The 26,411-nt window shown below is 36.0% G+C and overlaps 2 protein-coding genes and 1 long non-coding RNA gene across 4 annotated transcripts; all 3 read left to right on the plus strand.

The window, feature by feature from the left end:
- The first annotated feature begins 2,604 nt into the window (after positions 1 to 2,604).
- LOC147486254 (general transcription and DNA repair factor IIH helicase/translocase subunit XPB1-like) lies at positions 2,605 to 10,628 on the plus strand. 2 transcript variants are annotated; one of them, XM_086571696.1, is made up of 19 exons: positions 2,605 to 2,713; positions 2,789 to 2,887; positions 2,958 to 3,126; positions 3,205 to 3,427; positions 3,514 to 3,570; positions 3,706 to 3,849; positions 3,938 to 4,018; positions 4,241 to 4,328; positions 5,275 to 5,612; positions 5,771 to 5,846; positions 5,963 to 6,156; positions 7,186 to 7,349; positions 7,439 to 7,511; positions 7,763 to 7,876; positions 8,490 to 8,570; positions 8,791 to 8,850; positions 9,871 to 9,954; positions 10,038 to 10,180; positions 10,314 to 10,628. In XM_086571696.1, the coding sequence occupies exons 1-19, from the start codon at positions 2,695 to 2,697 to the stop codon at positions 10,408 to 10,410; spliced, it is 2,304 nt and encodes a 767-aa protein (XP_086427822.1). In that variant the 5' UTR covers positions 2,605 to 2,694; the 3' UTR covers positions 10,411 to 10,628. The 2 variants fall into 2 exon arrangements, with proteins under 2 accessions (XP_086427822.1, XP_086427824.1); XM_086571698.1 differs by having other exon boundaries at positions 2,967 to 3,126.
- A 208-nt stretch (positions 10,629 to 10,836) lies between these two features.
- LOC147486255 (uncharacterized) lies at positions 10,837 to 17,153 on the plus strand. The gene is made up of 2 exons (XR_015201543.1): positions 10,837 to 16,772; positions 16,859 to 17,153. It is a non-coding gene; the product is annotated as an uncharacterized LOC147486255 (long non-coding RNA).
- Positions 17,154 to 22,688: 5,535 nt separating this feature from the next.
- LOC147486256 (NDR1/HIN1-like protein 1) lies at positions 22,689 to 24,229 on the plus strand. The gene is made up of 2 exons (XM_086570118.1): positions 22,689 to 23,498; positions 23,923 to 24,229. Exon 1 carries the CDS (start codon positions 22,853 to 22,855, stop codon positions 23,492 to 23,494), a length of 642 nt encoding a protein of 213 aa, XP_086426244.1. The 5' UTR covers positions 22,689 to 22,852; the 3' UTR covers positions 23,495 to 23,498; positions 23,923 to 24,229.
- The last annotated feature ends 2,182 nt before the right edge of the window (positions 24,230 to 26,411 follow it).

The raw sequence follows: 26,411 nt of genomic DNA on the forward strand, positions 1-26,411 counted from the left end.
CAATGTCCCTGGATTAGCTCAAGCTTTCCTAGACTTGTGTTTGGAAGAAGTTACGAAAGAGGGTTACCAAGGTTCATCCCTAAAACCTATTAGCTGGAAACGCGTAAGGGATACCTTGAATGATAAGTTTAAGTTAAACCTTGAGCAAAAGGCTTTCAAAAATAGGTGGGATGCGCAGAAAAAGAAGTAGGTAGCTTGGAGGAATTGTGTTGGCAAGAGTGGTGGAGGAATCAATTTTGCACTTGGGAGTATTAATTGGCCAGAAGAAGTTTGGGCTGATGTTCTTCAGGCAAGTGCTATTATATTGCATAATTTGTTTTGTAGTAATTCAAATATGTTTTTATTTTTGTGTTAATTATGTTATTGAATTATTTTGTTTGGTCCAAATTAATATAGAGGAACCCGGCTGCAATAATCTATAAGAAGAAGCCTCTGAGTAATGCAGAAGAGTTATACAAGTTGTTTGAGGGCACTTTGGCGACGGGGGATGCTGCTTATGCTACTGGGGAGGTTGGGTTGCCAGATGATCACGTGGTGATTGATGACGATGATTCAAATAAGGTGAATGATGATACCATTCCAATTCCAAATCCCGTGATGTGGAGGTAACTCGATTCCTCTTGGGATAATGTACACATCAATACTCCTCCTATTAGCGCCAACCTAGCACCCCCACTTTGAATAAGGTGGAACTAGCAGTGTTGCTAGTGATGGTTCAGAAAAGAAGAGGAAGAAGGTAGTTGATGAAGAGGAATCTGATGGTGTGCAAGAGTTAATTGGTGTGGTGAAGAATCTAGTGACACATATGGAGCTTGAAAGGATTGAAGTGTAGAAAAACATGGAGTCCTATTCTATGTCTATATGCATGGGTATTCCGAATTATCTAAAAAGAAAATGAGCGGATGACTATGGATGTGTATATGGGTGCAATGGTGAAACTTGTTTGCAAAATAAGGAGTTTAGGAAAGCCTTAGTTGAATTGGAGGATATGGAGGATAAGAAGATTTTTCTCACAGGATTGGTTAGCATGGGAGTTTAACTATGATGGAATGTTTTTGTTATATGCATTGTCATTTCATAGCATTAGAATTGAGTTTGGGGTTTAGAAACATCATGAGTGTTGAGCAAAATTATTTTTATGTTGTATTTGGATTTAAATGTAATGTAAGAATTTCTATTTTGACATGTTGCTTGTATGTGAAATGGTTATGAAATTAGACGTGAATTGGTGCTATGTAATGGTATGTAAAGCAGGGTTATATTTGTCAAATAACCATCTATAAGATGTTGTATATTTGTTTTTTCTTTTTCTACAAGTGCTTATAAGAGAAACTTACCCATTTGTTTTTGCCTCTTATAAGACCTTGAGGTCTTATAACCTCTTATAAGATGTGGCCCAGTGATTTTTGACATATTTTTGGTTTGTTTTTTGCCTCTTATAAGAGGCATTCTACTAGAAATGTCTTATAAGAGGCTTCAATTCTATAAGTACCAAAATTGGATCTACTTCAATTCTATAAGTCTTACAATTTGAAAAATGACTCAAACACCCCCGTCCATATACCCCTAACCTCATTTATCTTTTCTTTCCTTTTCATTATTTTCTTCTCCAAATAACTTCATTGCCCTAACCACCACCGACTACCACCACCACCACCACCAAACTATTAAAACCACCACCACCACTGCCGCCACTACCACCACCATCATCACCACCATTACTACCACCACCATCATCACCACCACCACCAAACTATTAAAACTACCACCACCACTGCCGCTACTACCACCACCATCATCACCACCACCACCATCACCTCCACCACCACTATCACCGTATTATTAAGACTCTTACCACCACCACCGTACTATTAAAACCACCACCACCACCATCACTACCACCGTGTTATTAAGACCAATATCATCACCTCCACTACCACTACCACCGTACTATTAAAATTATCACTACCACTACCACCGTACTATTAAGATTATCACCACCACCACCACCGTGCTATTAAGATATCCACCACTTCTACTACTACTACCACTACCACTACCACCACTACCACCGTGTTATTAAGACCAATATCATCACTTCCACTACCACCACCACCGTGCTATTAAGACCACTACCACCACTGCCATTTAAAGTAGTTTTCTAAAATCGATATTCTAATTATCAAAATTGATTTGAAATCGAAAATCAAACTATATCTTTGTTTCAAATTAATCTATTCATGTTAAATGTGATGTAAAGTAGGGTTATATTTGTCAAATAACCATCTATAAGATGTTATGTATTTGTTTTTTTTTTTTACAAGTCTTTATAAGAGGAACTTAAAATGAAAAACAAACCACTTTATAAGACCATCTTATAAGACCCTCTTATAACACATGGTCTTATAAGACCCTCTTATAACTTAACCCAAAAAAACAAATAAAATAAAAACAAACCAGTTTATAAGACCCACTTATAAGACCCTCTTATAACTTAAACCAAAAAAACAAATAGGCCCTGAAGATAATCTAAGGGCGACCTCTTACAACTTGACTTAAGACCATTGGAATGGGCCTCTGACAAAATATAAACTCTGGGCTTGGGTTTTAGAATATCAGAGTCGGCTCAATTAGTCTCTCATTTCAACTCGCTTCTGTTTCTCTCTATCACAAAGAAAAAACCGGGACACTCAAATGGCTGGTGGTGGACATGGTACGTTATATTCCTTTCTTCATTCTCTTATTATAAAAAAAACAAAATAAAAATAGACCTCTATTATCATGTCAGGTGAAAAAAGCCGCCCAAGCAAAAAACACAAATCCTCAAAACACGTGCAAGAAGAAGAAGTAAATTATGTAGAAGATTTCGAAGAAGATCCCCGTGAAGGTAAAGTCTCGATATATCCATTTTCGATATATATATAATTTTATGTAAATAATTCGAAATTTTGATGAAGGTGATAAAGAAGGGAAGAAAAGAGACTTCACAAAGCTAGAATTAAAACCCGATCACATAAACCGTCCATTATGGGCTTGCGCTGACGGTCGTATATTTCTCGAGACGTTTTCACCTTTATATAAACAGGCTTATGATTTCCTTATAGCAATTGCCGAGCCCGTTTGCAGGTATTAATTATACCATTATTAATTTTGACTACATTTTTTGGAATAAATGAATATTTTATGTGTATTTGTGGTATGTAGACCGGAATCGATGCATGAGTATAATTTGACACCACATTCGTTGTATGCTGCTGTGTCGGTTGGACTTGAGACGGAGACTATTATTAGCGTTTTGAATAAATTGTCTAAGACTAAGTTGCCCAAGGAGATGATTGATTTCATTCATGCTTCTACTGCCAACTATGGGAAAGTGAAGCTTGTTCTTAAGAAGAATCGGTATTTTGTTGAGTCTCCGTTTCCTGAGGTAAGAATCACATCCATATATCATATATAGTTATTTTGCGATTGTGAGAATGAACTTGTAATGTTTTTGTATTACTACATTTACAGGTGTTAAGGACGTTGTTGCGAGATGAGACCATAGCCCGTGCAAGGATTACTTTAGAGGTTTGTTACTGGTGATTAAATTTGTCTGTAATGTTTCTTGGTAGCATGTAAGACAACTGGTTAGTTATCTTTTACTGTGAATAATCTATTGGTGTGTTCTTTGCTCCAAGAAACTTTATCACTTTCCTTGTTCAGGGTGCAGATGGGAGCGATTCTTTCTCAATTAGCAAAGCAGTGGGAGAAATAGAAGGTCATCATGATGAGCTGCTGACTGGAATTCAGTTGGCTGCTGCTGCTGAAGAAAAAGAAACACATTCTTTTGAAATAGACCCTGCTAAGGCAAGTCAATCTCTTAACCACTGGTTTATGCATATCATTGGAATATTCACTTGAGTACTCATATTACTGTTTGAAATATTGTCTATAGGTTGAAAACGTGAAGGAACGTTGTCTGCCAAATCATTTAAATTATCCAATGTTGGAGGAGTACGACTTCAGGAATGACACAGTGAGTTATATTTCACCGAATTCTCTCTTCTTTTGTTATTTTTTATTGTTATTATTGTTAGTCATAGTTTACTTTTCCACTTTAGGCATTGGATGCTCATTAATTCTTAAGTTGAATGTGATACATCTGGTGCTTGAAAAATGAAACAAAGATGTAGGACTGGATAATGATATGTAAAAGAATTTGTTGGTTCTTGGATAACGTCCTTGTCTGTGAATGCAGGTTAACCCTGACCTTATCATGGACCTCAAGCCTCAAGCGCAGCCACGACCGTACCAGGAAAAGAGCTTGAGTAAAATGTTTGGCAATGGTAAGGCTCTATATGGTTTTTTAATTGTTTTTTTTTTCCGTAAGAATAAATTTCATTCTCGTGAGTGAATGGACACCGTATTGATTGGATTTTGTTGTGGGGATGGTTATATGAACTCCACCTTAGATCGTCTCCAAATGAACTCCACCCCCAAAGGTGGACTTATAAGATGAATATTGGGTTGATCTTTGGTGAAGATATTCTTCTTATAGTGGAGAACACTCCCACCATAACTCAGCTCAATAGGATATGTTTGACCTTGTCATAAGTTGTTTTGGGTAAAAAAAACTAAGCCGTTGGATAAATCCATGACATTCTGAACAACTTTTGAGAACGGTAGACATCTTCAAATGAGCTTATCTTTTATGAGGATAATCTCAATTGTGAGGAGAACATCTCCACCAAAAAACAACCTCTTATTCATTGCTCTATTGGGGGAGTTCATTTGGGGTTTGTATTAGTGGAGTTCATATAGGTGCCCCCTTTTGTTATAGCATGCTCAACCAAATTCGGTGAGCATTCTTTCTCTCTGTGAATTCTGTTCCATTGGTAAAGAAAATAAATGTTCCACTGACTTGGTTGCAGATAATATGGCATGCTTTGTAGTTTTATTCATAAAGAATTTTTATGTAATATGGCACAGACAGGGTGTGTAGTCGATGGTATTGGCACAGTGGCAGTCTATGGATTAACTTGCCACTTCCCCTGTTTTGCTTACTTTTATTTTAGGTTCCTTACTTGAAGACCCTTTATTTCTAAAGTCTTTGCGACTTTGAGATTATCTGTTTTTCTTGTTCATCTTGTTTTTGCTTTAGTTTACTTATTGAGATACTTTGTGGTGAATCAATTTCCACGTTGAAGGTTTTTTCTGGGTCGGCATTATGCAAGGGTATTCCTCCTGTTAAAGTTGGTTATGATTTATAGGTCTTTCTTTTGCATTTTGCAGGCAGGGCAAGATCTGGAATTATTGTTCTACCTTGTGGAGCAGGAAAGTCTCTTGTCGGTGTTTCTGCAGCCTGTCGAATACGTAAAAGCTGTCTTTGCCTAGCTACAAATGCTGTTTCTGTGGATCAATGGGCTTTCCAGTTCCAGCTTTGGTCTACAATCCGAGAGGATCAAATATGCCGTTTCACATCTGATAGCAAAGAAAAATTCCGTGGGAATGCTGGCGTTGTTGTCACCACGTATAACATGGTTGCTTTTGGTGGAAAACGATCTGAAGAGTCTGAGAAAATTATTGAAGAGATCAGAAATAGAGAATGGGGTTTGCTTCTTATGGATGAGGTAATCTTTTGTTGTTAGCATCAGAAGACATCTTTAAGGGAATGGACTTTTTGTGACATTTCGTTTGTCTACTGTCTAGAAATTTCATTTGCACGATCAGATATTCACCTTGGTCTGCCAGTTTTTCCTGATGTCATTTGTCCATATTGAATTTACAGGTGCATGTCGTTCCTGCGCACATGTTCAGGAAAGTTATTAACATAACTAAATCTCATTGTAAACTTGGGCTCACTGGTATGTTTAGTCTGAACATTCTAACAATTACAGTTATAGGTTAATTTTTATTGTGCTTATAGCTAAATACAATTATTATAAGCAGAACTAAACACTAGGACCACTTTGAATTTCAGCCACCCTGGTGAGAGAAGATGAACGTATCACTGATCTAAACTTCCTTATTGGCCCAAAATTATATGAAGCGAACTGGTTGGATTTGGTAAAAGGTGGGTTCATTGCAAATGTTCAGTGTGCTGAAGTATGGTGCCCAATGACAAAGGAGTTCTTTGCTGAATATCTGAGAAAAGAAAATTCAAAGAAAAAGCAGGTCTGTGTTCATATATATATGTTATTCTGCTCCAATTTATTTATCTATTCATTTTGAATAAGTAGATAAGAGCCTATTGAAATTGTTTGATATGTTTCATACCTCTGAAATCGTTATGTTAGGTGTGGACATCTACTTTCAATTTTAGATCTGTTAATGTTGCTAGATTGTAAAGGGTATATGGTCTTTTTTTATGTGATCAGGATTATTTGGCCTCCTATTTTGTTTTGAATGTTGATTAGAAGTGAACTATTTTACATGGACACGCCATATTGAAAAATAATCTGTCAGATACATGTTCCGTATCCATGTCGGGCACCAACGGCGTGCCCCTAGTTAAATGTTACAAGAACATTAAGTTATCTATACATAAGTCTTTATGTCCCCAGACACTCAAAAACATGGAATTCTCACATGATCCCCTGAACCACAAGCCCGCCATTCCATCCACAATCATTCAGTAAATTAAGATACATGTATATTCCTATCCTGGTAGGCTTTATAGACGTGTATTCAGACTCAAATGTTGGTTTTCATTATCAACTATAACCTCCAATTGAAGTGATACTAAAAAGAATTTTATTACACTTAAAAAGAACGTGATATTAAGAAAAAAACTTTTTCGCCATGAAATTCTAACTCTACGTGTTAATTAAAAATTATTTCATTATTTTGTGACCCTGTAATTACGATTTTTGTTAGTTGACTACTAAAATTTCAACTCTTCAGGAAAAAAAAAAATCAGGTTAACAACGTGCCCACCTGGAGGGAATTCCTGGCTCTGACACTGTCGGGCACGACACACACGTATATTGTATGCGGTATACCTCACTTTGGTTTTTCTCTGTGTCGGACCTTGCGTATCCTTGTCGGACACAGAGATACGTATCTGTGTCAGTGTAAGTTAGAAAAAAAATGTGACTTTCCCATAACAAAGTAGGAACAAATGCATGTGTTGGCACATATATATTTTCCTGTGTTATTATATATCCCCCTCTCATGTTTCACACGTTCTCTTGCCTTCTTCAGGCACTTTATGTGATGAATCCAAATAAGTTCAGGGCTTGTGAGTTCCTGATTCGGTTTCATGAACAGCAGCGTGGTGACAAAATTATTGTTTTTGCTGATAACCTCTTTGCGCTTACTGAGTATGCCATGAAGCTCCGTAAACCTATGATATATGGTGCTACCAGGTTTCCATCCGTGTGGCAGATCATTTGTATGAGTTTTGCTTTATGTATTGTGGACGTTTGTAATGCTAATAGGCATTTTGTTTGCTCAGCCATCAGGAGAGAACAAGAATTCTGCATGCTTTTAAGAATAGTCCAGATGTAAACACAGTTTTCCTTTCAAAGGTACTTTATTTTATGTCATGTTCAATACCTTTTTAGGCGAATTTAGACTTCTTGTGTCCATCTCTGTTTGGCTCAAACTGGTCAAGTATCAATCATAGTTTGATGTTTCCATGAGCGACCTTTTGTCATATTTGGGACGTTCATTGTATGGCTCCTTGATTATTAGATATTTCTCCAAAAATACTTTAGCGTCACTTTTGAGATATTTGTTACGTGACACATGTAATTATTAGTTCATTTCTCTATTCTAGGTGGGGGATAATTCGATAGATATCCCTGAAGCGAATGTCATAATCCAGATTTCGTCTCATGCTGGTTCACGACGTCAGGAAGCCCAACGATTGGGGCGTATTCTCAGAGCAAAGGTTTATATTAATGTTTATTTTGCTTTTACTTGAAGTTTGAGCTACGGGAGTTGTGTACTTGCATCGACTGTAAATATTTGGCTACATGTTAAATTAAGTACATGGTTGCATTCATGGTCATGAATCATATGTAAATATCAACGTCAATATTAACATCCACATCTGCCGCTTAAGCAAGTATCTTGCATCTGCTGGATGAATATTATCCCTCCATGGCTCCATGCAATGACACTCTTCGATAGATCAAGTTGACTGGTTTTACTACCTTAATGGCTTAAATCCATACCCCTGAAGTCTTTCTTCATTCTTGTAGTAGCCTTAGCTATCATAGTCTGGGCAACTTTTTTGGCTTCGGTATTGTGTCTTGTTAGCTCATGTCTTTCACCAGCATGTACCAATGAACTAATCAATGTTTGCTAGTGTAATTGATTTAAATAAATGGAATATAACAGAAAGCCACTCTACCTGATCTTCACTGTTAGCGTATGATTCTCACGTGTATGTAGAGGAACAATACTTGGTAGTAATACATGTAGATGTCTATCAGTGTCTTTGGAAAGTGTGTGGATTATGACTCTTGATATATGACTATATGTTTTTATCTTCTGCACAGGGTCGGCTTCAGGATAGGATGGCTGGAGGGAAAGAAGAGTACAATGCTTTTTTCTATTCCCTAGTATCTACAGATACACAGGTGATTGATGGCTACATTTTTTGTTGATTTTGTTTAAATGATGGTTTTACTTCATTACGTACTGTATATGTGCTTGTCTTTGGTTACGTTGAGTACATAATATAAATTTTCTGTCTTGAAGTATCTTATAGTAAAGTTCGACATTAGGAAGCTGAATTTTTTTATTGAAGCTTTGTTTTATGTAGTTTTGCTTGTTCATTTGTTCCTTTGTCGGATGCAGGAAATGTATTACTCTACGAAAAGGCAGCAATTTTTGATTGACCAAGGTTATAGCTTTAAGGTACAACTTTTATGTTCTTTCTGTCCTTGTGGGGAACAATGTAATAAAACAGATGCAATAGGTTACATAAGAATATAACATTAACTGTGATATGTTTGGTCGAATTAAAACAATGTAAGGGTGTGAAAGCTTACAATAACCTCGATTAGTTGTTTCACTTTTCAGATTTATTTTTGGTATGGATAATTTACATGGAAATTGTTAGTGTTATTGAGGCCTCTTTCATTTTGGTGCTGGTGGACCATTTCATATTTTGAAATTTGAAGTTTTGAACTATTTTGGAGTTATGGTCTCTCTATACTTTTATGGATTTCTGGCCGAGATGGGTAATTATCCACTTTGGCTTGTTTCCCCTTTTCTTTTCAAACATTGACCTTTTAAGGATGTATTCAAGCTTTGACTGGTATTGCCGTATTGGAAACTCAGTGTGGAGAAATTAATCTTCACGGGATCTCTTCTTCTGTTACTGCATATATATAAATTAGTACACTAAAGAAGCATATAATGATCACATATGAGGTACTGGATTCAATCTTTTCTAGTTATAGAGGGAATTACGCTTGTAAATACCACCTGGCATGCACTTCTCTTGCCGGAACTTTTCTTTACAACCATCTACTTCTGGGAAACAAAGTTCCCACTTCCCACACAAGGCCGGAAATGAAGGTCAATATTTGCTACCAGAACATGTTTGATACTCAACTTTTGTCCACTGATTCTTGATAACCTATAATTTAATAGAGAGACACTTTCTGTTGGATTCAATAGAACGAACTTTTACTCCTCTGCGTACAGGGTGTATCAGGAGGTTTATAGCCATCTTGCTTAAAGTATTCCCAAGGTGTTTTTCATTTTTGTGTTCAAGGTTGCCACTTTGCTTAACAGGGAAGCAATATTTTTGTAGTGTGTGTATTCTACTTCACTTAGTGTCCATGATTCTGTGAATACATGGCTTATGGATTTTTCATCTTATTAATGCATGACACGATTCATCACTTTCTTGCTGTCAAATGTTTACAGATTATTACAAGCTTGCCTCCTCCTGATACGGGAGCCGATCTGGGCTATAGCAGACACGAGGAGCAAATGGCACTTCTCAACAAGGTATACTCCTAGCTTCATGACTTCGTTTTGGGGCACAGTATTTAGATGAATGAAATTTGTGATGGAAGTGTTTTGCATGGCAGGTGCTTAGTGCAGGTGATGATATGGTTGGTTTGGAGCAGTTGCAGGAAGATGCAGATGATATAGCCCTGCTAAAAGCCCGTCGCTCCTTTGGATCAATGAGTGCTATGTCTGGTGCAAAAGGAATGGTTTACATGGAATACAAGTAAGATTTACCTGGACAACATATTTCATTTGACACGGTTGCTTTTGTTTTGCATTAATTTTTTCAGTTTAGTTGATATTTTCTTTCCAACTTTGAAATGATTTTGACTCTTCTAATGTTTGAATGTTTGCAGCACTGGTCGTGGTGGACGTCCTGGTCAGGGACAACTGAAAAGTAAGCCAAAGGATCCATCAAAGAGACATAGCCTATTTAAGAAGCGATTTGCTTAGGCAATTGGGGCATAACTAGTAACTGAAGATTTCCATAATGAAGTCTGAAGCTTGTTGTTGCTCCGATGGCTTCGCTGTTCTGAAGTTGTATATGTTGTATGTGTTTTGCAAACTAAATGAAAAGAAGAAGGAAGTTATCAGCCGGTGTAACAGTTGAAACTCTACCAACAGAGATAAAAAAAAACAACCTATATAGTAAAATTTTGTCATTCCGTAAATTCATTTTCCCAAGTGTGTATAGATATACTTGTCATGGTTTGAGATGGTTTTATTTTGTCCTTTGATGGGGCAATGTCTAGGTTTAATTGGATGATGTACAATTGTGTTAAAATGGTTGAATTATTATTAGGTTAAGACCCGGGCACCAATCCATTTGACTCAACACTTGAAATCTTACTGAAGAAGAAAAGAAAATATCGACGATACGTCAATTGAAAAAGTAGCTTAGGTGGACTTGTTCCCCCAAATAAGAAAAGCTAAAAATAGGTCGGTCCGCTCATTCACGCGTTTTACTACCAACTTTCTCTCTCTCAACATTTCTCATTTATTTATAATAAATAAACTTAAATAAACTTAAAGTTGCTCTCCTCTCCTTTAGGCTTTTGTTATCAATCAAAAATGAGAAACGAAGAACAAAACAACAAGCCGGTAACCGGTTACCCATACCCAACACCAGCGGCTCAATCTAGCAACTCCGGTTACCCTTATACTGCGCCACCCCCAGCCAATTACTACACATCAAACCCCTACGCACCCAGCTTACACAACCCAACGCGCCGCGCTTTTCCGGCGCGTATTGATAATATTCGTCTCAATTTGCATAATCTTTGGTGCATTAAGTTTAATACTATGGCTAGTTCTCCGCCCCCATATACCGGAATTTCAAATAAATTCCGCTACCGTTTCGCCATTCAATGTCTCGACATCTTCCTCACAAGTTAGTGGGAATTGGGATATTGAGTTTATAGCTAAAAACCCAAACAAGAAACTGAATGTTTACTATGATACTATTCAGGGTGGTGTGTTTTATGGAAGGGAGTTATTGAGTGAAACGACACTCGCACCCTTTTATCAAGGGACGCTCAATGAGACTAAGTTTGGGGCCAAGTTTGCGTCTTCGGATGCTTATGTGGGTGACTTTTTCAGTAAGAAAATGGATCGGGAGAGGAAATCGGGGACTGTCAATTTTAATGTCAGGTTGAAAGGTTTGGTAAAGTTTAGGTCTAGCACATGGAGGACTAGAGTTCATTTGTTGTCTGTTCTATGTGAAGGTGTTAGTATTGGGTTTACGTCTAATTCTGGATTGGGGACCTTGGCTGGTGGACCCAAGAAATGCGATGTTAAGCTGTGAGTAATGACAAATAATGAGTTTTTATCATGTTATGTTTGCAATGTTGGTTTTCTAGGATACTAGTAGTTATGTAAATTTTATAATGAGGATGTTGGTTGGTGACTTGGTAGTAGGATTTCATGTTTCTTCAATATAACATGTGGATTTAATTGCAATGTTATGCCTATTTAGGAATTTATATTGGAATCTTATAATGTTTGCTGGGTTACTGAGAAGTTATGAGATAGAATCTTTTATCAGTGTGATGGAATACACTGAATCAACTTAAACTTCTTTTATGCATGTGTTGTTTGGTTTGAGCTGTCAGGTACATGTTTTGCTAACTGCACTTTTCTTTTTTTAGAAAAGTGGGTTAGATTAGTAACACTTAATTGTTTTAAACTTTTAATAACTTGGATAAATGTTGTTTGTCATGTATTTCATCTCATTTTTCTCTAAGTAAACATCTAATTGGAAAAAACGTGGATTGTTAGTAAATACAATTAGTACACGTATTATGAACACTGTAAAATGGAAAACGCGTGGATTTTCTATAGCCCCAGAGTGTTTTTGTACTAGAATGCCAGTCCTAAGTCTGAGTGAACAAGGAAGGTTTAGTCAGATCAATTTAAAAACTGTTTCATTCTGTGAGTCTTAGTACTTCATACTAACACGTAGTATTATTACTTGCATTGCCTATCAGATAAATGTTTTCCCAATACCACAACTTCTAGGAAATTGGGTCAGACCATCAGATCATTAACTTTTAGTTGTTTTAAATTATTAATGAGTCAAAATATTACTGTTTGTTTTGTATTTAATTCATTTTCCAGTACATCTACAATAGATCTTGCGTGTTCTAAAATTCGTGGGGTTTTTCTTTTTCTTTTTGCTTGTATTACGCCTTTCTAAGTGTACAACTACAAAAATAATAAATTATCATCCCAATTATCTGAGGTTGGCAGAGTCCAGCTTTTATGCTGTTCACATTAGAATGCCACTATGCCAAATCTAAGCCTGCGTCAGACTGAAAGTTTCCTTCAGGTCAGCAACCACTTAAAAACATGAATACTGAACCAGTATAACTAGTATCAGTTAGTCATATAACAGTAATTGATATGAAAAAATCTTCTAGGGCTTGTATGTCATTCCGTCATTGCATTATTTGATACAAGAAAAAGAAGTATTATTTTTTTCAAATTGTTTTGGTATCAAAATCGATGGACAAAAGAGTACACGATATACGCACTAATTCCATAGTGTTTGTGAATTGTTAATATTGTACAAAAAGAATCAATGGAGATAATGAAAGTGAGGCCCCTTTCTCGATATTTTTGCATGTTTTATGTCATTGTCGTGTGCGCCACTAGGTGTACTTGCCTTTTCTATGAACTTTTCATTGAACTCATCTTCCGCATTGTCTTGATGGCGCTCTGCATATCCGAAAAAACCTTTCTACAGTTGCATGTAATTGATATGTCTAAGGCATGGATTTTGATTTTTGATTACTATTGAGAAAATGAAACTTTTCTTCTTAGTAACATCCTTGTTAAAACACAGAAGCTCCATATAGAAATGGTTAGTAGGTTTTTAACCCAAAAGAGCGAAAGCGGTCCAAGAGAACCCTTCGAGATGGTAGAGAAGAGTACAAGCATGTCGAGGTTTTGAAGTTGTAGTGTTCCTTGTGCCATATGATGATACAGTGCGTAAAGTAACATGCAGAATGCATTTTACGATACAATACCGTGTTTTGTTTGACACCTATTTAAGACAGGATAAGCACTAAAGATTTGTATTATATTCTTAAAAATAGAAAATACTTAGAAATGTATTATGTGCTATAAGATACCAACAAGGATGTGTTTCCAATAGTAGTGTTGTTCTTTATTAGTAACAATTTGGTAGCCGTTATAAGCATGATTTAGAAGGTTGTGGTCTCATTACTTCATTCGTATTTGCTTGTGCCCATAAGTGGTCTAGTTTGTGAATATGGTATATGTATAACAACTAGTATTGTTTCTTCTCATAATTATCTAACAATATAAGAAATCACTTGAATGTAGCATGCATTACTACCAATCTTTGCATAGTTACTATTATATGAATTTTGGTTTGCGTTAAAAAGAACAAGACAATAGATAGCGTACCTGAGAATGGTAAGAGTTTCACTTTGTGGTTTATATATATATCGAATCTATTTATGTCATTACATGAAAGAGAAGCAATTTGGAGATATACTAGGATGCAATCCTTACTTTAAAGGAAATTTGCTTACAGAATAGGTCAAATATTTGTAAAAGAATGAGGCTTAGAAGAAAAAAAGCATTTGCTGCTCCAAATCTGAAACATGATTTTTTTTTCAAGTCTCTGTATTTTGTAGTAGTGACAATGACATTATCCCAAAAAAAAAAGTAATAGATACGAGGATGCCTCTGCTGAATAATCTCTTGTTAGTTGTTACTTAGTTTGGTATGAATTGTCTAGTACTTAAAATAGGCCAGTTGTGTACATTCAGGATTCCAATAGGGTTAAAAGTAGGAACTATTAAACACATTGTTTTTCAGTAATACTTTTATGGTATGTGTATATAGATTTATTGTTTGTGCATCCAATGTTTTTCAGAAACTTGGAGTTTATCCTTTAAAATTTGCACGTTATTAATTTGTCATGCACAAACTTACTGGCTAGGTGCAGAAAGAATGGAGTTGTATAATGTGAAGCATTGAGGTGTATTTTTTAAGCGTTTTGCTTTGATGAGAATGCTATTGATAAAAAAAAATGGGTTAAAAAGAAAAAACCCTGATGGGTGTCTCAATAAGCACAAGTAGCGAAGCCTGACTACAGTATTAAATGAGCATGGAGTAAACTGTAGTGGCAAAGGAATGTAGATTAGTCATGGGTGCTTTATTTCCGTAGGTATTTGGGGAGGAATGGGCTAGATGTCCTTGTCATTATGCCTGATTACATCTGCTGGAAGATGGTGTAGTAAAGACACAGTACCCGAATCAGAAAAACTTTTTGTGGGAATTCATTTGGATGAGGATATATTTGTTGGATTTGTTAGGCACAAGAAAACTAGTGCATATCAAAGAATGAAAGGCCAACTATTACTTCTGATTTAGCAAACTTCTCATTATTTTTGGTTCATGGCTTTGGTCATAACAAGTATGAAATTAATGGAATGCCAGTGTTAGAAATCAAACCACCAGATCCTTTAGATGGGTGGCACTTGGCAGATCCTCCAATGTGAGTGGTTTCTAGTGTTAATGCTCGATAGAGAACAGTTTGAGGAAGTTTATTTATCTAGGGGGTTGATTTGTTTTAGAGCTTGGAGTAGATTTTGATTCTATTGGAGAGTGAAAGATCTTTCAAATGAATTTCATAGGACTGGAGGAAGAGATCAGGGAGATAGCAACTTGTATGGTAGGGTTCACGGGCCTGATTGATTTCGGAGTTTCTTCATAATGCTCGACTGTACTTAAGTAGAAGTAGAGTACATAACAGATTGTACCTTTGTATCCCGAATTGCCAGATGTTGAAGGCAATGTGTTCTATCTGGTTGATGGGAGGAGTATCCTCTTTGATCTTTTCCGAACCTGTTTTGTTCTTTTTGGTAGGAGAAGTTTTAGTGGCATGTTAGTGAGTATATATACCTGCTGACGCCTAGTGAAAATGTGGGTTATGGAAGTTGGTTTATCAGGTAAATTTGGAAGAATTATAACATGTCAATTATTATTGCTTGGGTCGTTTCAAGGCATTCGCTGTCAGTTTTGAAGGGAAGGATTGGCATGTGCAAAAACCAGAAAAGAAAAAAAGAAATATGTTTAATTGGACTGGCGCCTTGAGGAGTTCAGGTAGGGCCTCTGTATCGACTTTGTTCATGTCTTGTAGTTCAGGCCTTTCGATTGAATTCTACAGAGGCTAGGAGGCCTCTTTTGGGATGGTTTGTTAGGTGGGCAATGATATGGTCAGGGCTCCAAATATTAGTTTACACTGGGAAATTGTTTTTCTGGGCAACAATTGTTTTCAATCAGGGTTGTTAGAAGGACTGCTTTGCTGTGTTAATTATCCAGATCTGAAAATAATGCTTTGAAACAGCGATGATTTTGCTTTTTGTTCCTGTTTTGAAAGGTTAAAACAGAACACTTGGTAGGTCGATAGCTAAGCCAGATTGGGGTGGCTAGGAGGTTTTTCCTCATCAGCCCCGTCTCTAATTACTTTCACCATTTTGCTAGTGTAGTGAAACTGTACAGGTGTCAGGTGGCTAGAAGGTTCTTGCTCTTCGAAAGCTCCTTCTCTTATTTACTTACTTACTGCCACCATTTTGAGCCCTTGCTCGTGTTGTGTCAGTTTTAGAAACTTATTCAGGAATTCCTTTTGGATAGTAGTCATGCTCTTTGGATTTTCACTCAGTCTGTAAGTCGGGGGAGAGTTGAATTTTGGATGATGCTCTTTGGAGTAGTGAGTAAATATAACCTCCAGTTAAGTAAAAGTGTGCTGCACTGTCTGCATGAATGACAAAGCGTTTTGCTATTCCATCAAATGCTTCCAGTCAAAAATAGAACTGTATATCACTGTCTTCAAGAATGACGAAGCAGAGGAGTATGTCAAGCTTGAATAAAAATTGTAAAATGAACTAGGTAAACGAGGTCTGAGATTGTTGTGGTTCACTTGAGTATCGCTTGTAGAGATTAATGGTAAAAGAAAATAGTAAGTGTATTATGAAGTGTTCAAGCTTGGTGGAAAGTGTGTAATAGCTTCTGTTTTCGGTTGTTAATATAATTCGTGATAGCTTCACTATTTGAAGAAATAACTATTTGTAAATTTGTACAAACAACCAATAAGATAAATTAAAAGGCTTGCCTTCATATCGGAGTGACTGTAAGCCGTTGAAGGGCATTTCCTTGAAGCCTTAATGGAGATTCATAAGCTTTGCCTTCTCGCAAGTCATGGTGTAAGCCTCCAATGCCTTCTAAATAGTTGTGCATTCAATTAAATTTCGACAATACTTGATGGTACTCGGTTTTCAGAGGTATTAACTATTAACTCACCTATTAAGGAACAGTTTACAACTGCAATTATGTAACTGGTTCTCTGGTTATGCATCCTTGTACACAGACCTGCACCTTAGTTTCAATTCTTGATTGTGTGACATCTAAACTCTCTGGCAACTGGTTTCTACTCGACGGATCGCTGCGTGAAGACAGTTTGCCTGGGGTTGGGACTTGGGAGTTTGGGACATGGGGTTGGCCAATGCTAGGCTTCGGAATGCAAGTCTCTGTTCGAAATGTGAGGTCCTAGCCTGGCCCAAACAGCAGTAACAACCTGTATGGATTCAAATCCTTTTACCAACCTTAATAGTTGAAATGGAAAACTACCCTCAAAACCACAAATGAAGTAAAAAACAAAGAAAGGTTATATTCATCTGACTGCGATTTCGGATGTCTGATTTGTTTTCCTAAATCACAGTGTTGGACATCGAACTTGATTTTGTTACAATTCTTGGAAAATGACTTGTTTTCTTCTTTTTGAGTTTTCTTTTTTCTGGTAATCAAGGATCACAATAAACTCGTTTGTTCTGAAAATACAAATTCAGATTCAATTGTAAATTAGTTTTCTGAAGCAATGTAAATTCAGATCTCATTGGAATCTAATTTTTGGTGCATTCTGATTTAAGATTGGCCCCCAAGCTAAATATTTTTGTGGTATGGTTAGAACTTAGAAGAGGGTGACAATGTGTCATAGCATCAAGGTGCACTGCTGTTATACGAGGCTTTCTCTTTTGAGGATCAATACATTAGGGTTATGTATCATAGATCAAAGACTACTTTTCGGATAGGTGACAATCCACAACTACACAACTAATGAAAGCACTGGGCTACAGAGGAGGGGAGCATCCGTTGGAACTCTGAAAAAACTACAGCCCTACAGGAGCATCCAACATCATTTTGAAGAATATAATGATATTCCATTATTTAATGTGAATTTTTTTCGGTTTAGAACTTCTAGTAATAGAGAAGCCTATGAGTTAGCGAAGTGGGCAACGAAGTATGAATAATCTACAATTGGTTTTAGAGATTATCCCTATCTAACAGACCTTTCCATCGTCATTTTTTAAAAACTTGAATGTCTTTGTTTTTAGTTCAAGAAAGGAAGGTGCAGGGAATGTCTGCTTTCTCCTCTGAAGTCTGATCCGTTACACGAGAGGTGTCAGGTGTGGGATTCTGCTCTTCGATGCAGACAATAGATATGCAGTGTGGCGCAAATAAGTGAATAGAATGTTAAGCACTTAAAAAACAATGAGTAAAGGGAAAGTAGTCCATCTTCTTATCACTTCCCTCCATTGCTTGAGCAAAGTTATAAATGTAGGACAGTAAGGAATAACCTTATCTAAGAATTTCCTTGTAGATTTGTATCATCCTTCTTCTTTTATTTGGCATCACTAATTCCCCATTTCCTTTTTTGAAACGTGTATAATGCAAACAAATGAGTCATAAACATCCACATTCCACTACTGATACCTCACTCACTCTGTACTCAGGTAGCTCTCGAAACCATATTTGATCTGTTAATTGAGTAATTGACTCGGTCTTTTTCTTTATTTTGTTTATTTGATTCCAAGGGATCCCTTTCTTTCGCATTCAATGTTTCTCTCCCTATTTACTATTAACTTTTTCTCTGGGATCTTCTTCTTTTAGAATCTGTGTGCTATATATTTTTCAGCACTTTATTCTGTTTCACTTTTGAATTTTGTCCCTTTCAATTACTTTGAATATTGATACACAAGGGTATCAAGCCTAATACTCTGATATTCATATGAAGATTTCTTATGACATTTGTGACAAAGTAATTCAGCTTAACTTGCTTAGAAAAGAAACCTTTTTGGATTCTTGACAACAATTATAGTTGAATGAATATCCTTAGCTTGTGCCTTGTGCAGTCTGCAAATTGCATAGCAAACCTTTTCCAGCATTTTCAAAGTTGCAATATGTGAATCTAACAACGATCCTACAAAACTCATATATGATTATATAAGTTTAATTAAGTTTTCATTGAAGATGCCATAGAAGATGCTATTCTAAATAGTTAGTCCAACATGAAGGGTCCCCTAGCCAAACTAACGAGATTGACGAAAGTTTTTGGTCGACAATTTTGCAGATAATTCGCGTTTGACAATTTTTTATTTATTTTGACAAAATACAAAATATGATGTAGATGAAAACATTTAAAATTATTTTAGGCATTGTTGAAAATATTCAAGTGAGGTATTATATTGTAGTCCTGCAAAGTGCAAAATAGTTACCTTTTAAGGTTTCTATCAACCAAGCAAATCCCATCAAGAGGATATCCTTATCTTGTGTTGTCTGCAATGTTCCTTAACAATATTTTCAGTATTATTTCCTGAATATATACAGCTATATACGAAAATCTTATCATCATATATATAAGTTAATAAGCGTTTTATTCCAATAATTTTGTCATGGATCCTACTATTGCACATGGTGTATATCTACCACATGGTGAGGCCCACCTAGGTGATCATCTCTTAGTACGTGGAATGTATTTCTTTAGCATTACATTGATTTTATATTTTTGCTGATGAATTTATTTTTTTGAAAAAACTTGTGCGTATAACTGTATAAACTCCAATAAGTAATGGTCGGTGGTATATAGTTCTTAATTTGTTTTCGTGTTTGTATTGACTTACTTCCCTCATGTGCATTCTTTTGCTAATCTGCTATATGTACTGTTTCAAATTGTGAATTCAAGCTTGCTATTGCATTGCTGTTTTGTGCATACAGGTCCACTACCTGTGTAGTGGCTGTATACATGCTTAAGAATCGACTTCACAGTTCACATCCGTTTAGATACAACCAAAAGACTAGTGTTTGAGAGTTACATCATGAATTCATGGTCATTTTCACCGACAATGCTTAAATTGGCATCGACTAATTATGACAAAGACGGGGAAAGAATGATAATACTGTTATTGTAAACTATCCTCTACTGTTAATCTGTTATTAAGTTGTCTTTCAAAAGATTGTAAGAAGTAGCTCTAAATATGTTACCAAAAAAGAAGAGTCCTTGTAATGAGAAATAATCTAAACATTGCTGGTGTAGACTCTGTTTAATATGATTTACTGGGAAAATTTTATTGAGAAATTAATGTTGAAATGTGGGTCCTGAACCCTAGTGGAATATAAGTTCCAAAAACGGAAGTGTGACACTTGTTTGTCAGTTGTGGGAGTAATGTCAAATTGTCAATTAGTGGGAGTACTTAAAAGAGTTGTAAGATACAAGAAACTAGTGACCTGTCACACTCTAGGTTGCTTAATTAGATGGTGATTATATTAAAATTATAGCAATGTTAAAAAAGAAGAATTGATTAGTGGACAAAAGCAAATGTGTGAGTAATGCGGGTGTTGGATGGGACAAAATTAGGTGGGCTACGAAATAATAGAGAAGATAGCTAAAAAGGCCTCGTCCTTTAAGAAAATCGACGAAATATTACCGTTACACCAACAATATGTTCATTACGAAACCAAGCAAAAAGTAACCCTACACAATTGGGCCCATTTCACTGCTATAACGATCAACGTTGACTCTAATGAAGCCTATGTTGGGCAAATAGAGCATCATCCTCGATATTCCCTCCCTCCATCCAATGCACGTAGATGCACGTTGTCAAACTATTTTGCAATTGCTTCATCAATCCATGTTACCATTTACCAAAATGTTGTTGCCCCACATTACGATGGACCCTAGAAAGCCCATAGATCCATGTTAACCGTGGGTTGGATCATATACCTGGTGGCGATGAAATAAAATGGCAATAAAAAATGAAGTTTCTTAAAAATGAGGCAGATGAGGAGAATGTTGCTATGTAGGGCGGTTTTGAGTAGGTGGTCCTGTTTAATATTTTGTTAAACATTGTTATGGGACAATTTTTTTCAATTAATTAAATAGAGGACCACATGCATTTTGAAGTTTTGATTATTGACTCTTGAGTCACTCTGGGTGAGCTCCCCTGTTTCCTCGATAACAAATGCTGTGAATGGTACACAATTGATGACTTGAATCTTAGGGGCCAAATGGTTGATTTCCTCAGAACTTTCTTAACACTTGCTAGGTACCTAAAAAGATCTTGTTTTCTGCAGATTCCTGGGCAGAATTTGTAGAAGAGCTATGTACTTCATACTATAATAAGTCTATAATGTGAGGATGATTTACATGTGATCAGGCCGGAGAAAATTTGGACTTAAATGCGTTTTTGGCTTGTAATTCAGAAAAGATAAGTAATTCATGTCTTTCTGTGCCAAATTTTCTGGGTGGTGATGATTACATTCTTGAACACCAATAAATTAAGTGAACTCGAAGTTTCTCCTCAATAAAGGGTCCTACTAGTAAGTTGTTTACGTGTCTGTCACGTTACTCTTCTTGTCAAAATCCACTCGGTAACACTTGGTTTTTTCAGTCTTTACCCAAAACACAAGAAGAAAACCAACTTGATTTTTAGTGTGATAGGAGGAGCTACTAGAACCAAGCCTATACGGGATATAGGCTTTAATCAATTCTTGTTTACATTCTAAACTGTCTGAAAAGTTGCATGTAAAAGTGATTTGCAAATAAGTTAGTAGTTTCGATGTTTTACAAAGTAAAAGTTTCTGACTTCACCTTAAATCTAGTGTAAAAAGAAACTACAGCTTTTCTAAAGCTAGTGGAAGAACAACAGCAATTTGTATACCGTGTTACTCTTTTTTAAGACAAATAGTTAATCAGAAAATACTATTATGTCATTCGTGTCACTATATTCAATTATTCATACTCTGAGAAACTCTTTAGTTAAAAAGTTTTAACATGAACAACATGAAAATTTTAATATTCTCAAAATGGGTCATTACTTTTCAGAGTTCTAATACTGTGGCAATTAAACGGCTGGTATTATTGTATTTCATGAAATTTTGCACCATATTGCTCTATAGATATCACGGGTGCGAAGTTTACAGTCACATTGTGCATTGGGTTAATTAAGTAGCTCAAAACATTTGCGTTAATTTTTGCTATAAACTCTGCTCCCTCAATTTTAATTAATTAATTAGGTCAAAACAATTGCGTCAATTTTTACTATGAACTCTGCACCCCTCAATTGTACATTTGATGAACATTCCTTTTACAAATTGAAATTTGGCAGTGTATTGGCTATTGAGCATCTCGTCGGTGATAACTGATATGTGCAAGTGTGCAGCCAAAAGTCACATTGGGTCCTTTCCATTGATGGCTTATATTCGGATTTTGGACACACAATCCAATCAAATTTTGATCAGAAAACAACTATACTCAAGTAGACACCGACGTCTTAACTTATTTTAACCTACATTTGTTAAGTGAATACAGATACAATTATGGACAGAAATCATCAGAATTTAGGCGTTTATAATGTAAGTTAATGCAATCGTAATTCTACCCCATGTGCGTATTTCTTCCTGTTGTAGACTCTGTTGACTACAAAGTACAAACTGATTAAACTATTTTAATTTTGTATTGAACATTTTCTTTATCGAATCAATCACAAACTTAGTAAATTTGTTCGAAGTTAACTATAGATTTTGATGGGTTAGATTTTCTTTTGTGTTTTAAAAATTAACAGCTAATGTCTCCAACAGTGTTCTTTAAGAAGACTTTAAGCCATCGATAATTTGAGATCACTCCAAAACAAGTAGGAAACAAAAATAAACTTAGAAGATGATCAGTTCAAAACGTACCTAACCCGATCCATATACGACCCCACAAAGTATATACTTACACTAATGATTTTCCGTGTATTATGGTATTCGATCATAGTATACACTACACCTTAAATTAATTTTACGTTATTTTCCACCTCTATCTATCTATCTCTCTGTCCAAAACCTTGTTACAATTCACACACTAGTATAAATCACTTTTTCCATTTCTCAACTTCTACGTTTTCCACCACCACCATTTTCTTCAACAACTCTACTTTTTCTCTCCCTATATAACTCTCCTTCCACAGACCACTTGATCCTATTTTTTTCCTCACCACCCAAAACAAGTTTTCCACTCCATATCTCCAACCCCGGCCTTCACACCATGTCTGCTAAAGACTGTGGTAACCATGGAAAGAGTCGTCGAAAAAGGCTCTTCCGATTTTTATTCTCCTTCTTTCTTGCCTTCATCATAGCTGTTCTCTTTGTTATTCTTCTTGTTTGGTTAATTCTCCGTCCAAGTAAACCACGTTTTACATTACAAGATGCCACTGTGTACCAGTTCAACGTTTCTCAAAACAATTACCTGTCCTCAAATCTTCAAGTTACCATCGCATCCAAAAATCCAAATGATCGAATCGGGGTCTATTATGATAAGCTAGATGTCTATGCTAGCTACCGTGGCGAACAAATCACTATACCGAACTCTCTACCACCAACTTACCAAGGTCATAATGATTTAAACGTTTGGTCACCGTATATTACAGGACAGAATATACCTATTGCACCTTACTTTGGTCTTATGTTGGCTCAAGATCAAACGGCTGGTATGATTTTGTTGAATATTAAAGTTAACGGACGGGTGAGATGGAAGGTTGGGACTTGGACTTCTGGTAAATATCACTTGTTCGTGAATTGTCCGGCTTATATTCAGTTTGGAATTGGGGGTAAGAATTCAGGTTCTGGTATTGGTTCTGGGTATGGTAATAAGTTCTCTTTGGATCGGGATTGCAGTACTGATGTCTAAACAGGTAAACTCCTTTATCACTTTTTTTTTGTCCTCAATTATTTTCATTTTCATTGTTTTTTTCATATTCTTAAGATTTTATTGTGAGTAATGGAAACAAGCAACTCACTAAAAGACAGTGTATTCTTTGAGACTTGAGTAAACATTTCTAAACAAAAATTATTTCAACTAACTGTTTTTTTTGGACAAAAATACGAAATACGATGATAATTTTCAAATGTTGCTGTTTTTAAAACTTGGAAATAAAGAAAAAAAGGAAAGAATAAGAAAGACAGAATTCAGTTGTTACTTTGTCAAACTTACGTTATTTGGTACAATCTTTATTCAATGAATTTAAATAGGACAGAGACAGACAAAAATACCCTTGACCCTTGACAATGGTTATAATCTCTCATTCTCACTTTCTGAAATTCTGTAATATTCTTCAGGTTAAGGTAAGCTTACAGAATCTGGTGGTCCAAGATGCCGAGCTAGCAAACCACAAGATTGATATTGAGTATCCCTGAAGTTCAAGGGGGTTCCAGAGTTACTGTTAGGACTTAGGACAAACGTTATGGAGTATGGAGGTGATGTCAGAAACCTTACTAAAATGTTGAAATAATTTGTTTCATAGTGAAACTTTGACTTTTATATTTGAAATTAGGTTCAAAATTGTATTTAAAATTCTAAATGAGTATAGGTATCAGTATAAGTTGTTACTTCTGATTCATATATATATGGGAAATTGTGAGTGCATATATCCGAATTTTCTAGATTTCTGGCCTATTAATAATTTTCTGCTTAAAACGTACTGAAATATAATGCTGATTGTTCAATGCACATGCATTTCCTATTAGTTATAATTCATTAGTACGGGTAACAGTTACTGTAACTATTGAAATAATTCACCATTTCTCTATTAATATGTAACAGTTTGATTTTGATGTATCTACAGAATGCTTTAAACCAAAGCTAACAAATGCGTTGCATTCTCGTGTTACCTAAACTTTGGCAAGATTTATATGCACTATAGAGTCAGTACTGGTGCCCTCATATCAGTTTCTTTGTACAACACTCACTCAAAGTGTGAGTCATGACTCATGACATACGAACCAGTCTTCACAAAATCAGTCGGCCCAATTAGGGCTGTAGTTACAAGCAGGTAACATGTAACAAACTTATTTGTCAAGTAAAAGAACCATAAAATAAATTAGCCACTGTGCATGTGGTACCTACGTGGGCTCTATTGAGTTTAAAAAAAAATTATAAACGTTAAATTATTATTTTATTCTTCAAAAAAAAAATCTGAAAATTACTAAATTACTCCTGAGACGTACACCAAAACACTATTATTCAACTCCATATTTTTCTATATATTAAAGATGTGAGATTGTGAGACACAGGTCTAAATTCGTTTCCATTTGCTTACTTCTGAGCCCCAGAAAGAAACAAACAAAAAGGGGGTTTTGTATGGTTCGCGTAGCATCTTGCTTATGGTGGATTAGGCCCAGTACAGTAAAAAATTGTTTGGTATATATATATATATCTTCAGTTGATTATCTCTGGTATCATACTATTATTAATTAAAGATCTAGGCTGGATTAGTATAAAATTATATAATGTAAGTGGGAGAAACTAACTATTTAACTAATGAGGTGTTGTTTGGCCCACCGGTGGAACCATGAAAAAGGTTTGGGTTGCATAGCTTTCAGAATGAATGAAATCACCCTAATTACTACTAACTTGCAAGGAGTAGGCTTTGAGCTATCGGATTTTAGGCCATTGATTGACTTTAGTGATAATCCCTTTCACCAGCACTAGCTGCTCAGTGTGTGCAAGAAAATGATGTGAGAGTTGATTGTCTATAAATCTATGATTAATCATCTCTATTTGTTATCTATATATTCATAGTATTTTATATATTCTTCCTGTTCTAGATAATCAAATAGAGATGCCACATATATACCTACATGGTAGATGTGTTGTTGTTCACTTAAGAGTATCTTTAGGAGTGATATCAACTTAGTATTAAACACCAAATTTCTAACAATTTGGTGTTTTTTCAACTTCAGGAGAGTCACATATTGATGAAAACACCAAAAAAACACCAAACAAAACACCAAATCGGCCAATATTTGGTTCCAGGTTTGATGCTGTATCAAATCACTCACGCGGTTTTGCCAAAACCATGCAGTTTTCCCAACACCGTGTAGGCTTGGGCTGCTAAATGGACTTTTATGGCGCGGTTTTAGGAAAACCGCATGGGCTTGGGCTTCTATGGGCGTGGTGCTAGCAAAACCGCGTGCACTTTTTCTGAAAATTAGAACTTTGGACCTGTTTATATAAAAGTAGCACGCGGTGTTCTGAACACCGTGCGGTTTTCTGAAAATCGCGTGGACTTGGGCCTGTCAGTTGGGCTTTAATGGCGCGGTGTTGGCAAAACCGCGTGGGCTATATGGCACGATTTATCCAAAACCGCGTAGTTGCTTGGTGAAAATTTGATGTTGCTCCTAAAGTTGTTTGGTGTTTTTTTGGTTTGGTGTTTTTTTGATAGCTCTCCTAAAGATGCTCTAACTACATTGACGCCTACATAAAAAAGCAACTAGAAATTCGATTTCAAAACAAACATACTGTACATAATATGCCCCTGTTGGCTAGGGCTGTTCTCAGTCCGGTTTTTACCGGTTCCTATAGAAACCATAGATCGAATCTATATACTCAGTTTTCTAAACTAAACGTTTAAACCAAAATCGAACCAAACTTGAATAAAAATCAAAATAAAACTGAAACGAATGTTCAGTTTTGGTTTCGGTTCAGTTGTTGGTTTGGGCCTAGCCATTTGGGCTTTCTATCAAGTTTCAAATAGAAACCTATATAGAACTACTGATCACCAGCCAAGTGAATTTTAATAAATATATTGAACAGTATTGATGTTAAT

The sequence above is a fragment of the Coptis chinensis genome, chromosome 7 (genome assembly GCF_015680905.1).
Source record: "Coptis chinensis isolate HL-2020 chromosome 7, ASM1568090v1, whole genome shotgun sequence".
Classification (NCBI taxonomy): Eukaryota; Viridiplantae; Streptophyta; class Magnoliopsida; order Ranunculales; family Ranunculaceae; genus Coptis; species Coptis chinensis.